General features: G+C 40.6%; 1 protein-coding gene and 1 non-coding gene across 5 annotated transcripts in view; one reads left to right on the top strand and one right to left on the bottom strand.

The window, feature by feature from the left end:
- Positions 1-1830: 1830 nt before the first annotated feature.
- Positions 1831-17332, bottom strand: part of Greb1l (GREB1 like retinoic acid receptor coactivator) — a 225988-nt gene continuing 210486 nt past the window's right edge. For all 4 annotated transcript variants that reach the window (XM_029546956.1, XM_029546955.1, XM_029546958.1 and 1 more), the window contains 8 exons: positions 16203-16364; positions 15901-16105; positions 11086-11251; positions 9807-10034; positions 8703-8844; positions 7258-7458; positions 5805-5943; positions 1831-4428 (listed from right to left, as the gene is read on the bottom strand). In XM_029546956.1, coding sequence (XP_029402816.1) covers positions 4265-4428; positions 5805-5943; positions 7258-7458; positions 8703-8844; positions 9807-10034; positions 11086-11251; positions 15901-16105; positions 16203-16364 — 1407 coding nt within the window. In that variant the 3' untranslated portion in view covers positions 1831-4264. The remainder of the gene's footprint in view (positions 4429-5804; positions 5944-7257; positions 7459-8702; positions 8845-9806; positions 10035-11085; positions 11252-15900; positions 16106-16202; positions 16365-17332) is intronic.
- On the top strand, positions 13351-13477 carry LOC115065595. Its single transcript, XR_003845358.1, has one exon. It is a non-coding gene; the product is annotated as a small nucleolar RNA SNORA33 (small nucleolar RNA).

Here is a 17332-nt window from a genome sequence, read left to right as displayed (position 1 = left end):
GATGCCATGTGGATGCTGTAAATTGAACCTGGCTTCTCTGCAAGAGCAGCCAGTGCTTCAAGCCACTGAGCCATCTCTCCAGCTCAAAATACGGTTTAAAAGAAGAGACACTGGAGTTTTTACAAGCAGCCTGTAAAAAATGTTGAAACACTGAACTCTAAACTCTTTTTTTTTTTGTTTTTGTTTTTGTTTTTTGTTTTTTCAAGACAGGGTTTCTCTGTATAGCCCTGGCTGACCTGGAGCTCACTCTGTAGACCAGGCTGGCCTCTAACTCAGAAATCCGCCTGCCTCTGCCTCCACAGTGCTGGGATTAAAGGCCTGCGCCACCATGCCAGGCCTAAACTCTTAATAAAGGGATGAAGGTGAAAAGATGGATGTGCACTGGAAAGACAAAGCATTGGTAGGTGTTTCTTACTACCGAGGTGCATCATGGCAAAGAGTTGGGGGTAAGCAGGAGTTTCTGTTTGCCTTTCAGCAGACTAGTTGAAAGCTAAGAGTGAAAATCAGGTTATGGATTGGGAGAATTTGATGGGGAAAGGCAGGCTCAGTTTTGGTCAAGGTTTAAGGTGGTTACAGACTTCCAAGTGGAATTAACACCTTCACAGTTGTATATGTGGAGCAGAGTTTGAGAGAGGTCTGTGCTGTTACTTGATGGGTGAGATGAGGTCATCTTGGGTAATAAAGGGAAAACTAGAGATCTGTGAGGAACGCCAGCATTTGGGAGTACTTGCAACGGCATAGACAAGGAAAAGAGATTTCTAAAAGAGTGATGGAAACCAAAGAGGGATCACATCACCACTGTCAAAACACGGCTGGGAAGGGAGTCTCCATGGTGCTAGAAAAAGAGCAGCATCTGTTAGAGGCAGTGACCACAGTCAGACTTCAGAAGAGAGTTGGATAATTGCTGCTTATATAAATTTCTGTTACTGGCCCTCAGATAGTTGTCTGTCCTTTCTGAAGCTATCGAGCATAGGAGCCATGGGTTTTGATGGGTTATGCCCTTACCTGTGTGGATGATTTCTCAAGCAAGAATTGAAGATCACACTTGATAATCTGTGGGTGTGAACTCAGTGCATTTACCAAGTGCTTGGATGTAAATTCAGACCAAAGTTTATTGGTTCTTGTTTGCCTGGCCTGGTTGCCCAGTTATGTGGAAACACAGCTTCAGTTTACTAAGACTTAAGATTGCTGAGTCAATTACTACAGCAGTGATGGACACATACATTTTCCTCATAGCTTCCAAGGAAACAGCCTCAGAAACTCAGTAGTTGGCATGTTGTTACACTTTCCAGGGCAGTTATTTTGGCAGATATGAAAGCCTGCTTCCTCTCTGCCTGTCACTAGACTTGAAAATATTTATTGCTGCTTTGATGGCTTTTGGCCTAGATGAGTGGTTTTGTTTCAAATTCCGTTATTATAAATGCTCTTTATATATTAGAGCTAAAAAGCTTTTTTCTCCCCTAAGAGTAGGTAAGAGTAGATGGACTTTATAAATAAATAAATCTAAGATTAATAGTAAAACCCATAATTGAGGATTCACCAAAGTAAATACAGTTGCTTTCTATATAGGTCTGTTATCTGTAATTGTTTAGCAGTCTACAGTTTTCTAGTAGAGGTTTTGGTGGACATAGTTGCTTTAGATAAGTTAGACCTTTCATTCAGCTATTACTTAGGATTGTTTTTTTGTTTGTTTGTTTTTGTTTTTGATTATTGTGCCCAAATAGAATTTTAGAGCCATACAAGGCATGGTGACAGAACTTCCAGACTTTTCTTGGATATTGCCAGTTATGGAACTCATTTCACCTTTTAACATTTGGGAAAATTGGTTTAAAGAAAACAAACTTTTCATAGCTGAGGAGTGGGAGGGAATTTTAATACATTCACCAAATGAAAGAACAAGAACATACTGTAGACATAAGTTAAGACAGCTTAGAGTCATAAACAAAATGTGAGGTAGACTGACTAGTGAGTGAAATTCACCAAGTTTTGGTTAAATAAATTTTACAGTAACAGTAACACAGATGCCCCTTTCTAACAATCATAAGAAGCAGTTGCATGAATTACAGCCAAAACTCGACTACAGCATTTCTAAGTTTTTAGTTTACATTCAATATTAACCTGTGTGAACTGTCACACATGCCAAGGTTCAACAGGTCTGCAGGTAAGTTACCAGGTTTGCCCTACCTCAATGTCCTCAGGGATGGAAGAAGGTAAAATCAAACACACCAAGACATGAATTAACAAGTCATGGTGGCCTGGGCTTGTGCAATTTCATCCTTAAAGAGGACCTAGCATTCTCTAAAGAATTATACTAATTTAGGTAATTTTAAAAGATCCGAATTTAATGAAGTTAGGCTTTGGAGACAAAGAGGCAGGTGAATCGAGCTTTCCGAACTATTGGAAAGATGGCCTTTTGGTTTTATTCTGGCATTTCTCTTGAACAGAGTTGAATAGTATTTACAGTTCATGATCACTTGAATTTCTAGATTGCAGCCCTAACATGGAGTACTTGCATTAAAGTATCTTAGTTCAAAAAGAATAAACCAATAAGAACTCCTAAGAGGCCTCTGCCCCTCATAAAATTGTTGTGGAATTATTTCAAGTATTTTATTCACCTTACATAGTGTTATTGGAATATTGCACAATCAGTGGCTTTCTTTGTATTACCTGCATTGGATCTTTTCAGCAAAGCAAGAACAAGTATCGAATTCATATCTAATTCAGACTTCCCTGGAAAGTACCTCTTTGCTGAAATTCTGCTGTACTAAAGCTAAGGAGTAAGCATTTTCAATAAGGCAAGGTCCTCTTTGAAGGACAATTAAAAATGGGGTTAAAAGCAATTATCCTTTTAAAATACATTTAAAACATACGTAGCTATATTAAAACCAAGAGATCTGCAGACCATTTTCATTTAATACCATCTTCTGACTAGCTGTAACTTCTTGTTATCCCTGGATAACCAAATCCATCATCTAACACTCCGGTAATGCAGGCTCATTAGGGCTCTTAGTAGTCTCTGGTCCTAAGACAGATTCAAGTAAAAGTGACTCTTTTAACTGGAGATAAAATCATACACGTGGGCTGAGAAAAATCCACAAACTAGAACAATTTCAGTGTAAACTTCCAATAGATTATTGTAGAATATTTTCTCAAGATGTTTCTGATTAAAATATTTGGTTAGAAATACATAGAAACTTATGCCTCCTACTGTTGATATTAATCATATACTACCCGCTAACTTTAATGATTCCAAAAGACTCTTCATGGAATCTTCTTTACTCTGGGAAATTGTCACTGATAAAATTATAAGGAAAAATTGTCTATGGTTCTCTTTTCTGTTCCACTCATTTTATGTGTCAGTGCACCACAGCAGTTACTCACTGAGTTGTTTAAAGGATGTTAAGCCCAAGCTGATGAAACCAGCTAGTTAGATTCCACAATAGAATCCCAGCATGATATGTGGGTTTCCAGGTGCCAACTGCTCACTTTCAACCAACACAATGGTGTGGCATAACTGCAGAGTGCATCACTGTATGCTTAAAGACTGGAAAAGACTGGAAGTGGGGAAAACAAAGGAGTTAAGCTCAGAGAACCTTCATAAATGCACACAGTGTCTTCTCTGCATTTACTGACTTTTTTTTTTGTTCAGTTTAAATAGTAAACTTTTTAACTCCTGTGGAAATTTTGCCAAAGGTTTCAATACATATAAGATTATAAATTTTAAACTAACACTGCACAGAAAAAGACAAGCTACTTCTTTTTAAATACAAATATCTTCTACATTCTATCATTTCAGACCCCTGAGTAATACTGTACCAAAGTACAGATCTGAAGAGAAACTTGAGGATTCAGGCCTCAAATGTTAATCTTCATTCATTCCACACCAGTGGTGTGTCTCATATAACACATTCAGGTTGGTTAATGCTGACAGTCCCCTGGCCCCTAACAGTATGGTAGAAAAAACAATGCGGACTCCACATTTGTTCTCCAGAATATATCCTCAGGCTCCCACCGGTAGAGCACACACTAAGTAACTGCATAACTGCCCACTGTAGTGTTGACCTGAACCTGGGTCCTGTCAGCAGAACTGAAGGAGGACAGTGCCCCCAAAGACCCTGGTCACATTTGGGGAGTTCTTTGGAGAAGAGATAAATATGTTGCACTTTGCTCCACAGTGATTGTACTTTAAAGGAAAAAAATCCCCTATAATTGTTTGTCCCACCCCCTTAGGGGTATGTTTGTTGTTTTTGGTCTCTTCAAAACCTCAAACATGACGTCCAGTTAGAAAGTAGAGAGGCTTGTCATCACTGCTATTAGCAGTTTGAAACTCATCCCGGAGGCGGAACTGCCACTCGTCCTCTAACTCTAAGCGAACAATTGTTTGCCGTAAGGAGCTTCTGTCTTGGCAGATGACACACAGGGTAGCACCTTGAGGGAGGAAGTGGATTACATTGATGAGAATATAACTGCCTTGGGAGCCAACATACAAGCAGAGAAGTCATCTTTATTTATTTACTGTACAAGTGTTCTTTGCATATAGGCCTGCATGTTAGAAGAGGGCATCAGATCCCTTTATAGATTCTTGCTGTCTGCCATGTGGTTGCTGGAAATTGAACTCGGGTCCTCTGGAAGAGCAGCCAGTCAGTACTCTTAACCCTGAGCCATCTCTCCAGCCCCTAGATAATTCGTTTTATCTCAAGTAGTTTTGCAAAAGTTTCAAGGAACATGAAGTGATTATAGAGGGAGATTTTTTTTCAGCCACAGACCTTCCCTCCTATAGTGTCTGATGAACCCAGTGTAGAACAGGGTTTCTCAACCTTAGCACTTTGTTGTGTGTCGGGTGCTCTTCTGTGCCTTGTGGAATATTTAGCATATCCCTAGCTTCCTGCCCACTGTTTGCCAAATACACCCCCCTCCCCATACACATACAGCGACAACCAAAAATCTCTTGAGGTACATCCCCTTCTACTTGAGAACCACTCTGCTACATACACACAACAAAAACTCGATTTTGATTGTACAGTGTTCAGAATGTCACTTTTATTACTGGCCTTGGTTCATCTTGTCAAGATTATTTGTAATGCTGGATTTATAGATTATTCGTAGGTAAATTGTACCTTTTCATGATGCATACCTATTAAGACAACTTTAATTTCTGTGCCAGAGTGTCTAGGAAGTACAATTATGTAATTTTTCTGCAGTTGATTTCTGATCCAATCAAATGATTTTACACTGTATATACTGCTTATAAACATGCATATGTAGAATCAATCTAGCTTCTGTCTTAACTAGGTGTCAGAAGCGTGTGTTTGTAGAGTAAATAACAGTAAAGGCCTGTTTAAGAAGTCACAGGGGCTGGAGAGATGGCTCAGTGGTTAAAAGCCTTTCTGCCTCTTTCAGAAGTCCTGAGTTCAATTCCCAGCACCCACATCAGATGGCTTACAACCTTAAGTTCCAAGGTGTCTGACACCATTTGGCCTCTGCAGGCACTTGCACACATACCGACATATAAAAATTGTCTTTTAAAGTCATGGATTTTATTTTTCACCTGAACTTAATTTAGTCTTATGATAACAGCATGGCCTTCCCCAATAACATTAGTAGTCCTGGTTTTCAAAATATCCAGTTTACTGGCCAAAACTTTGCTTGCTTGTGTGGCATTCAACTCTTGATTATTGTGTGTGTGTGTGTGTGTGTGTGTGAGAGAGAGAGAGAGAGAGAGAGAGAGAGAGAGAGAGAGAGAGAGAGAGAGAGAGAGAGAGAGAGATATTACCATTTACATTCAGGACACTTAGTTGACTTACCTTTTAGAAACTTGAATTTCTTGAGAAGATCAGCACCTACAAAAGAGTCACAGAGGTACAAGAGGAGTCCACTGAAAAACACCCCTTCACAGTTGACGTTGCTGGAGTGGGGTCTGGAGCTGACATAGCATATGGCTACCTGAAAGTAGTAAGCAGAAAAAGCAATGGCATTTCAAAGGCAAATAAAGGGCTGTACTTTCGGTAAGAAATGCAGTGCCTTCCTCTGCAGCTTGGGGTGCCAAGTGAAGGAATGAAATCTTTCTCAGTGAGGTGGTTATTCAAGCTTTGTGCTTACTATTTAGTATTCACGTATCTTTCACTCTCTCAAGACAGGTGTTTTTNTCTTTTTTTTNCNCNCCCCCCCCCCCCCCCCCCCCCCCCCCTTTTTTTTTTTTTTTTTTTTTTATTTATAGTCCTGACTATCCTAGAACTTGCTCTGTGGACCGGGCTGGCCTTGAACTCACAGAGATCTGCCTGTCTCTGCCCCCCAAGTGTTGGAATTAAAGGCATGGGCCACCATTGCCCAGTGATCTTCCATATTTTTAAGTATCTAATTTACGATAGTAAATCATTATTCAACAAATATTAAGAAAAGTGTGTGTGTGTGTGTGTGTGTGTGTGTGTGTGTGTGTGTGTGTGTGTGTTTAAAACCCTACATTTGGGGCTAGAGAGTTGGCTCAGTGGTTTAGAGCACTGACTTTTTTCAGAAGCCCCAGATTTTTTTAAAAAAGATTTATTTATGTGAGCGCACTGTAGCTGTGAGGGCATGTGATCCCATTACTGATGGTTGTGAGCCACCATGTGGTTGCTGGGAGTTGAACTCAGGACTTCTGAAAGAGCAGTCAGTACTCTTAACTGCTGTGCCATCTCTCCAGGCCAGAGCCCCAGATTTGTTTCCCAGTATCCACATGGCTGCTCACAATCACCTGTGACTTTAGATTTTTAAAAGAGATTTATTATAAGGATATTTGAAGATAACGTTATTGAAGATAACAAAATATACTCTCAAGATAATCCCCAGGAAAAACTTAGTTGTAGAAAGCTAGAGGTACAGTGGCAGTTAAAATACTAGACTAAAACTAGGGAATGGAAAAAGACAACAGCTCTGAAGGTCTCACAGAGCTTGTGCTTACTTGTTCAATAATCACTGGGCTCTTACATACGCTGAGAGACTGTGTACCTGACAAGAACTGGATCTAAATTCACATTATCACAACATGGTCTGATCGGTGTCAACAAGTAGAGATAGCAGCTGCTTCTGTCCAAGTCATCAAGGCAGGCTCTTCAGAGCTATTGACACCAGAGCTAACCATGTCACTGGCTAGTTCTGTTCCTGTGGGACCCCTTGAATCATATTGTTATTAGCTCTCTTAGAACCATCCTAAGTTTTCAGTGGGACTGAGAAGGGGAAGAGACGGATATGGCACCCAGGAGTAGACAGTCCCACCTTTACCTCCTGTCCAATGTTAAGGTAGCAGTCAATGGCCAGCACAGGACTCTTGAAGTTATGGATGGCTTTAGGGAAGAGTTTATATGAGGCATGTTGAAGGAACTTCTCCAGGAGGAACTGTGCAGGGGCTGCCAGTAGTGTGTGTTCACTGTCAGGAGCACAGACATACTGAAGGGGCAAGATGGGGACTAAGTTCTCTGAAACCTGAAATCAGATGGTCATGGGAAACGTGCCTGTCAGTGAATGAAATGTTTTAAGATCACAATGGATTGCATCCTAATAACTTCCATATACATTACCTCCAAAGAATACCTGAAATTATACAGTACTGAACCCTACATGAATGTTTATACACACAAACACTATAATTTCTAAATTAGGCACAAAATATGTGTGTGGTCCCTTGACTCAAAGCATACTTTCAGACCATGGCTGACAATGCTAAGCCCCAGATAAAGGAGGACTCCTATGGGCTGGAGAGCAGGCTCAGTGGTTAGGAGCATTAGCCGTTCTTGCAAAGGATCAAGGTTCCTGACAACCACATGGTAGCTCATAACCATCATAACTCCAGATCTAAAGGATCTAATATCCTTTTATGGCCTCCAAAGGAATCAGGTACATGTACATGCATACATGTATGCAGTAGATTCATAAATACAAAATGTATCATATAAGAACTAGCAACTAAAGAGGGATTGCTGTATTAATAGCAGTCACCTGATGGATTCAGATTTCTCATTTTGTTCTGTATTTCTTCATTCACCCACTTCAGGAATAGTATAATATTCTTTAAGTTACAGCAAGAATTTCTGGAATATTTCTGTATTTAATTAATACTTTATAATGTTTGGGCTTTTCTCAGCTCCAGCAAAGTAGTTGACAAACTGTAGTAATCAGCTAGCATTAAGACTCCCTGGAAAGGGTATAGACAATGCTCTTTTTTAAAGCTTTGAGCTGTAATATTTTCTTTAAAAGACAAGCATTTTATTGTATTTTTCTCCTGTGTTACATAGGAGTTACCACAATATAAAGACTTCTGTCTTGAAAGTAAAGCTTTGCAGTTGGATGCACTCCTTTAGTCTCAGCGCTTGGGAGGCAGAGACAGGCAGATGTCTGAATTGGAGGCCAGTCTGGTCTACATAGTTTGAGGACAGCTATGTAGAAACCTGTCTCGAAAAAAACTCAAACCCAGTTAATAAGTAAACAAGCAAGCATGCAGGCTTTGATGCAATCTTTAAGGCTTAACTCTGGAACAATTTTGTTGAATTACCAAAAGTGAAGTTTTTGTTCTAGCTGAGCCCTCGCTGACAAATGACAAATGAAGCTGCACATTGAGGCCCCCCAGAGTTACTTCCCTGTCCACATGCCAGTACTTTAGTGACAAAGCTATTTATAAGAAAACACTTGTGCTTCTTTTCAACAGTTGCATCAAACTTTGTAAGACTTACCATGAGCTTTGGTTTAATGATAAAGTCCCTTTGCCCTCCAACCTGAACGTGTTTCTTCATGAGACTGAAGTTATTAAAGCGGCAGATGAGGAGGCCACTACTGTTTGTTCTCAGGTTAAAGTCAACATCTTCACAGAAATACCTAAATCATAACCACAGTGATAGGTTTCTTTGACTTTCTGCCACATCTCAACTACGATAACTACACAGAAAAATGAGTGACAGATATGAGGGGAGGGCCCAAAACATGGACCTTATCCTCAGGAAGCTGGCCCTCACTCTACTGATTTGAGCATTATTACTTTAAGGAAGGAGGAAAGAATTTTGTCTGTTATGCCACAGGTTTTAGGGAACCTATCAGAAACAGGATTATACATCCTGTGTGCTCCAGCAGGAAAGCCAGAGGTCTTGTGGTTTTAAAATTCTGGTTACATACTAGATGAAGCAGTAGGTATTCTAATAGCTACAGGTTGAGGTTGGATATAAAGAGTGAGGGAGGCAGAGGCAGGTGGATTTCTGAGTTCAAGGCCAGCCTGGTCTACAAAGTGAGTTCCAGGATAGCCAGGGCTATACAGAGAAACCCTTTCTCCAAAAACAAACAAAAAAAAGAGTGACTTTGTAGTCTCCAATACCATTCCTTGGCCATTTGAGGTTTCTCAGGAATATGGTATGATTAATTAAAGGGTCCTGCCTTCTGCCTTCTCCCCATGGAGTTGTGGGCCTTACAACACTGGAGTGTTGTATTACAACACTGTATTTTCCTTCCTAGTTCTGAAGATGAATATGGGCTAATATTAGACATTCACAGGTCTACACATTGACCAGTATTGATTTAATGAATTTTGTTTCTACTTGAATTCTTGATAAATAATCAGATGGCTAACCTGTGTTTTCTGTTTTTACATAACAGTATCAAAGGTCTAGGTCATGCTAGGTCTCTGCAGTGCCAGCACTCAGTAGGATCACAAGTGTGAGGCCAGCCTGGACCACATAAGGAGTTCTGGGCTTATTGTCCAAGGCACAATGAAAACAACATAGAGGTTGAAGTGGGCAACACCCTCTGATGGATAACCAGGATGACCTGCGTCCAGGAGCCTGACCTACCTGTTGAAGTCATACTGTACATTCTGAGTTAGGTCTATATTGAGGAGAATGAAATCATGCACATGGCATCTTGAGAATGGGGTCTTTAGGCTCTGTGAAGTCAGCTTGCTGTTCCATTTCTGTATGCCCAGGATTGCGTAGTGGATAATTTTTGGTGTGGCTTCAATATGCTGCAAGACACTCTTCAGGGACACATTCTTACTGGAAATTCCTGCTTCTGTGGGCTGGCTATAAAATGTAAAGTTAGTTTATGAAGAACCAACACAATTGTATCTTAATATATATATTAAATCCTGTAAAGGATATAATAAGATAATTTACATTAAGTCCAGTCATACTGCCTGTCATGAGAAGCTGGCCCTTGGTGGTGGGTCTTATCACCTTGGGCAAAAAAAGGATATAATCTAGTTCATGTTTCAAAGTAAATAATGAACTTGAGTTGCCAAAGACATGACCAGGGGTTAAAAGTACAGAAACATCCAGTTCTGATAATTACATATAATAAAGAAGTAGGCCAGCCTGGTCTACAGAGTGAGTTCCAGGACAGCCAGGGCTACACAGAGAAACCCTGTCTTCAAAAACAAAACAAAACAAAACAAAACAAAAAAAAAAAAAGAAAGAATTCTATGCATACTTCACTGATTTCAAGTCCACAGAAGAAATGGTGGGAAATCAGTGTTTTGTTAAGGATACTGTTGAGTTTTAGCAGCAATTTAACAAATTTGTCACTATTTAGCAAGAAAGTCACCACTGCTCTAGGAAAACCACTGATGGGCTTAGAGGTGACATAACTTCCTTTATTCACCTCAGTAGGTAAGCAGAGTTGGGTCTTACTTACATGTCAGGGTCTGTATAAATGAATCACAGTAACAGAACGGATTTTGCAGCTAAGGAATACCAGGATGTGGAAAAGGCCCAGAAGTTTAATGACATATTTTCTTAAAAATAAAAATTTCAGGCTGGAGAGATGGCTCAGCGGTTAAGAGTGCTGACTGCTTTTCCAGAGGTCCTGAATTCAATTCCCAGCAACCACATGGTGGCTCACAACCATCTGTAATGGGATCCAATGCTCTCTGCAACAGTGTTCTCACATACATGAAATAAATAAATAAATAAATCTTTAAAAAACAATTCTACGGAACCAGAGAGCTAGTGAGAGTAGTTCCATGATCCACTTTGCTCAGGAAAACCGTATCTCTTAATTTTTTCTAAATATATCTTGTCTAGATCATTGTGTCATAACCCTCCTGTCCCCCCAACTTCTTGGAAGTATCCCTACCTGGTTTGCTCCTGACCACTGTGCATGTTCCACAGGACACAAGAGTCATCCATCACAACAATGAACGGCCAGACACACTGCCGCTTGACTCCCAGTTCCTCCAGGCGATTCCTTTCCAGCTCTAGGTTGTGATATGACAGCTCCTTAATGAGGAACCTAGCAGCACCTGGAAGGCAGTGCAACCACAGCTCTCCATCCTCCGCTCCGACTAGTCACATTACCTCCACTGGCATTACTGTTTACACAGGGGTGGGGCATGCTGGAGAGAAGGTGCCGAGAAGGCTAGTGTGGTACCTAGCACCCAAGTCAGGCAGCTCTAGGGAGATCTGATGCTTTTTGCTTCTATGGGTACCTGCACCTGTGCACAGATGCATAATTTTTAAAAATTCTCCAAAAAGCCTTGGGAAAATATATTGATCCTTGAAACCCATTACTAGAGATTCAATTGTGTAAGTAGTGAAGGCCAGAAACAAATCTGATGGCGTATGACTTGTCCTCTGAAGAATATACTTCAAAGTTGTACTTCCCTGGTATGACAGAGGAGACACCTCAGACAGCAGATGAAGTGGTGACAAGTGACAAGGAGCTTACTCTTAGAGCAGCTACTCACAACCTGCCTCACAGTAAGCCAGAGCTATGGAGGTTGGCGACAGCATCTATGAAATCAAGAAATGGGCACCCATTCTAGATCTGCATTTTGCAAAAAATAGGGCAGTACAGTTGATGTGTGGTACAGAGCAAGGAGACAGACCAGAGACAAGCTGCCTGGGGAATGAATGAATTCCACTGAGCTTTGGCTTTCTTACCTCTAGGAAGTAATGACAGTGTTACTGCAGTCAGGATGGTGCCTAGCATACAGCAAGAACTATAAGGAAGGTTAATGATAATTAAGATGAATTAGCTAAGATTTTTTTTAATGAAACAAAATACAGATTATAATGAAAAAGGCTAGTCAATGTTTGGAAGAACCCTAAATAGGACTAGATCAAGGTAATACTAGAATTTAGGAACATCTACCTCTCAAGAGTCTGTGAAATACTTTGCATTTTCAACAGAATATGGATCACATAGGAAAAATTGACAGCTAACATGGCAGTCAGGTGTGAATGACCAAAGATTTTCCAGCTATGATCAGAAACAAGAAAATGATGCCTACTACTTAACAGTAGTAGAAGCCCTAGCCAGAACAATTAGGCAAGAGAAGGAAAATGAACTGAATAAGGAAACAGTAACATGATGTTCCCTGGTATCACATATGGAGAAAATGCTCAGAAAACTTAGGACTAATGAGATAATTCAGCAATTTAAAAGGAACAGTCTAAGGAATTTAGTTTTTTATTGCATGAAAAAGAGTAAAATACTTAGGAATACACCTAACCAGGAAGGCAAAAGGCAGTACAGTGAAACACTTGTAGAGAACCATACTTCCTAAAGATCAACAATTAATGCATTTACTAAAATGTTTTCATAGATGTAGGAAAAATTAGTCTTAATGGAATCTGAGGGCATTTCAAATTGCACCCAGGTCTTATTGATGTAGGCAATGATTTTGTTTTCAAATAGCAGCTCAAAGTATGAAAATAGATAAATAAAATAAAAGCTTATATCAAACTAAGATATAAGCTTTTGAAGCCAAATCAGCTGTGTTGAGACATCCTACAAAATAAGAGACAGCACAGAGTGGGAAAAAATACTTGCAAACCACTGACACAACAAGGGGTTAATATATAAGGAACTCAAAAAGCTGAGTAGCAAATAATTCAGTTAGAAAGTGGGCTGGCTTGGAAAGACTGCATAACTTTACTCTTAGCACCTGAGAAACCTAGACAAGAGAATCACCAGTTCAAGACTAGCAAGACCACTCCAAATAACCCACAACCATAAATGCTCAATATCACCAATCATCAAGGAATGCAACTCAAAGCTATAGTGATGGCATCTCACCTCAGAATGGCCATCTCTAAAATGTATCATTAAAATGACATGGATGCTCATGAGGGTGCAGAGGAAAAGGATACATGCTGATGGAGGAGCTATCACAGAAAATGTGCAGTATCCTAAAGCGACTGAGACTGGAAGTACCATTTGATCCAGCAAGTCCACTGGGTGGTGTATTTCCAAGAGAGAGAGAACTATTATATCTAAGAGACACTTGTAGTCTCATGTCTGCTCACATCTTCAATAATGGGATCAACCTAAATTCCCATAGATAAAGACAATATGAGAATACAGGATATTTTGGGGCCATAAAAAGAATGGAATCCTAAGTCTGCCAATTAGTCTGCCTATCTGAATGTGTTTCTTAACTTCTGAAAATCTGGCAATAGTGATACCATATTGTGAGCCTGAAGGACAACTAAATTCTTTCATGTCCCTGAAAATGGCTACAATATTGGGATGTTGAAAATCATTTTTATAAACTTCCAATTAAAATTTCATTGTAACTAGCTTTAAGAATTTAATCTTGGGGCCGGAGAGATGACTCAGCAGGTAAGAGCACAGACTGTTCTTCCAAAGGTCCTGCGTTCAAATCCCAGCAACCACATGGTGGCTCACAAACACCCATGATGAGATCTGATGCCCTCTTCTGGTGCGTCTGAAGTCAGCTACAGTGTACTTATATATAATAATAAATCTTTTTTTTAAAAAAAGAATTTAATCTTGAAAACAGTAAACAGCATATAGATTTTTTTTTATAGGACGGAGGCAAAGAATCTCAGGCTAAGGATTTTATCAAGTACTTAAAATGCAAGAAATGAACAACAAAAAAATGGCTTGTAAAAAAAAAAAAGTAGACTGGAGAGATGGCTCAGTGGTTAAGAGCACTAGTTGTTCTTCCTGAGGACCTAGGTTCAATTCTCAGCACCCACAAGGCAGCTCACACTTGTCTATACAACTCCAGTTCCAGAGCTTGCAACACTCTCACACAGACATAAATGCAGGTAAAATACCAAACAAATTTAAAAATGGAAGCCAGGTAGTAGTGGCACGCGCCTTAATGCCAGCCCTTGGAAGCAGAGGAAGGAGGATTTCTGAGTGACCAAGGACAGCCTGGTTTACAGAGCAAGTTGCCATCTTGACAAACGAAACAAAAAACCAACAACAAAAAGGAGTCTTGACTCTGTACACTTGCAGAAGCATGGATGAAGTGGGAGGTCTTTATATAAGTGAATCCAGCCAGAAAGAGAAGAACTTAGTGGAAGAAGGTCAGTAATGGCTGGGAGGTGTGGGAGGAAGGGCTGGGAAGCAGTCCAGTAAAAATCACTAAACAGGAGGGGTTAGTTTCCTGTAGCACAATGGATTAACTTGGTTTAAAACAACACATGATACATTTCCAAGTGACTGTAAGAATACAAAACTCCCAACACATAAAAGTGATTCCTAAAGAAAGAGCTTATACTCTTGATTTGATTATTATATATTATATACATTATTATAGCTCATACAAGTTTGCAAACGTGTAAATTTTGTTAAAGTTTCAGGTCTTATACTTCTTCCTTTCAAAACTTCAAGTCTTATGCTAGTGACATAAAGACAGATATATAGTCCAGAAATAAACATATATGACAAGGGTGCCAATGCCATTCAATGCAGATCTCTTTTCGACAGCAGTGCTGGAACTGCCACGTGAAAAAATGAAGCTGTGTCCTTACTGCATGAGAAATTAATTAAAATGCTTTAGTGACCAAAGTAAAAGTCAGCATTATAGAGCATTTAGAAGGAAACAAAGTAGAGAGTAATGACAGGGAAATTGGCAGTGGTCTGTGTGTGGGGACAACATCCACCAAGGGAAATAGACAAACAGGACTCCATCCAAACTAAGACCTTCAGGACATCAAGGACACTGTTAACATTGGAATGGGTAAAGATATGACATTTGCTGAGTTAATTTTGAACTGTAAATTATCAGAGTGATCCAGGTGAAGAGATGAGGACTTTGGAAGACATTTTCCCAAAGACACAGCCTAAACACATGGGTGTGCTCAGCAACCATGCTTTGTGGCACACGTTGTGGTATCAACGACTCGGGTGACTGAGGCAGGAAATCACTTAGAGCATTTGAGAGGCCTGAACTTCAGTGCCCAGCACTGAGGTGAGAGGAAGATGACAGTCACAAATCATTACATAACTGTAAATTAAAATCCCAGGTAAGTACCACCTCAGACACCGGCAGAAACAAGTGGGGAGAACTTAAATACTGCAACACAGGACGCGCCCCAAGTACAGCTCTCAAACACTGGTCCAGTCAGTGGTCCTGGGTATGGGAGATGAAGGTGCCCTAGACGCCCCAGTGCTCACATTCAACACGTGATGCTTCTTTCTGGGAGAGCATCTCGATGTTCTTTTGCCTGTGGAAAAGCAGGGCTGAACCTGCCTGACACTTGCACTGTGTCACAGGTAGACGTCTTGACAAGACTAGAACTTGCCTTATGCCCCTAGCAGGACACGGTGGAGGGACCCTTTAAATCATTACCACCCACGCTAAGAACATGTCTCTTCTCATGGATACATTTGGCCCTAGAATGTCCTGCCCAGAAATATTGGGAGTCTACACTAAGAAGACTCCCCAACCCTTCTCAGGGTGTTCAGTATTCCAGTGATTTAGTCCTTATTAGTCTTCAGAAGTTAAACAGTATGGAAAACTGAGCAAAAAAAATGTTAAGGTTTGTAAAATTCCAGAACAAGAGAGAAGGAAGAACCCAGAGTTAAAAGATGTCTGGCCACAGGGCAGGGCAGTTCTCAAAATGAACTCTGGAAGGTAATAGAGTTCAGTTTGTTTTTTTAGCCCTTCTCCCACTCCAAGGGGGCTCTTACCCACGCCTGCGTTATTGAACATGCCAGGAAGCACTAGCATGATGTGGTTGGGCCAGTATTTTCTGTATAGTGGCATCTCATATTCTTTGACTACCAGGAGGTGAAGGTGGCTGATGCCCTCCATGGCGTGGAAAAGGTTTAGGAGTCCATGCTCGTGGCGACCACTGGAAGGAGTGAAAATAGGACTCTTGACTGCATTTAGATTCTGTGGAAAGGAAAAAATGAGACAAAATGGGAAAATAAACCCTTAGTTGCTGGCAACTCAGAGACCCTCCACCCAGGGTCCAAAACTTTACACCCACCTTGTCAGAAACCAGGGGCAGCCGCATGCTTTCCAGCTGTCTGCCCTGCTTGCTGAAGACAAAATGACTCTCTTTGGATTTGGGGATGATGAAATAGAGCTGAACTTCTTCTCCCAGCATAGAAGAAGAGAACGTGAATGCGTGAAGGGTGGAATCAGACATCTAGATTTGCAAAGAAAAGAGGGAGGTCAGTATGGGTTTCCAAACATCCAGGTCATTCTTTTAGATGTTTGACATGAATAAGTGCCACCAGACATTCTGGCTGTGAGGAGCAACGTGTACAAGGCTTTATCATCTGCCAGCTGTCCCTGGTGCAGGAGTCAACTATGCAGCCCCAAAAAAGACTCTCCAAGGGTAAGTGACATTGGCACTGCCTGTATTGCACATACCCTTAGGAGAGATGCTCCGTCTTGAAGACAAACATCTCCGGGTTTCCCTGCTGTATATCTTCTCCAGACACCAGTCACAAGACAGTTCTGCTCTGTGAGGCACTCTGAACACTTTAAGTGTCAGCTCTTAGATAGTAGGGCTAGACTTAGAAACATGTCTGTGACACCAACAAATGTTCATCAGCACTTAAAATCCAAGTAGGTTTCCTAATAGTTTTAACCTAAATATTATATTTCAGGAAAATTAATACAGTCCCCCCCCCAAGTTCTAGTTTGTTCTAAATCTCAAGTGTGGAGATATATTATTTGTATTGTAATCACACAGAAATGTCAAGAGGGGTTTTCATGCAGAAAATTTCCTAACACCTATAATTTATAGGCCAAAGCACTTGTGTCTTCAATATCCTACAAAGAATTGTGACTAGGGCCAGTGGATGGTTCATGAGGAAAGGGTCTGGTGGTCTGGGTTTGAGCTCCACAGTCCACAATGGTGTAGTGAGGGAACCAGCTCCTGGATGCATGCCTGTACACACACACACACACACACACACACACACACACACACACACACACGCCTGTACACACACTTGCATGCATGCCTGTACACACATGCATGCACATGCATTCACAATTAAAAAAATCGTCAGCAGACTAGTAACCCACCAAGAAAACAATGGGATAAACAGGTAAACAGTTAACTTGTAACCTGGTTTTCAGTGCATTCTTTCTAGTGTCTATTGA

The sequence above is a fragment of the Mus pahari genome, chromosome 15 (genome assembly GCF_900095145.1).
Source record: "Mus pahari chromosome 15, PAHARI_EIJ_v1.1, whole genome shotgun sequence".
Lineage (NCBI taxonomy): Eukaryota > Metazoa > Chordata > Mammalia > Rodentia > Muridae > Mus > Mus pahari.
The sequence above is the reverse complement of the archived record's forward strand: the minus strand, read 5'-3'. Positions and strand labels throughout refer to the sequence as shown.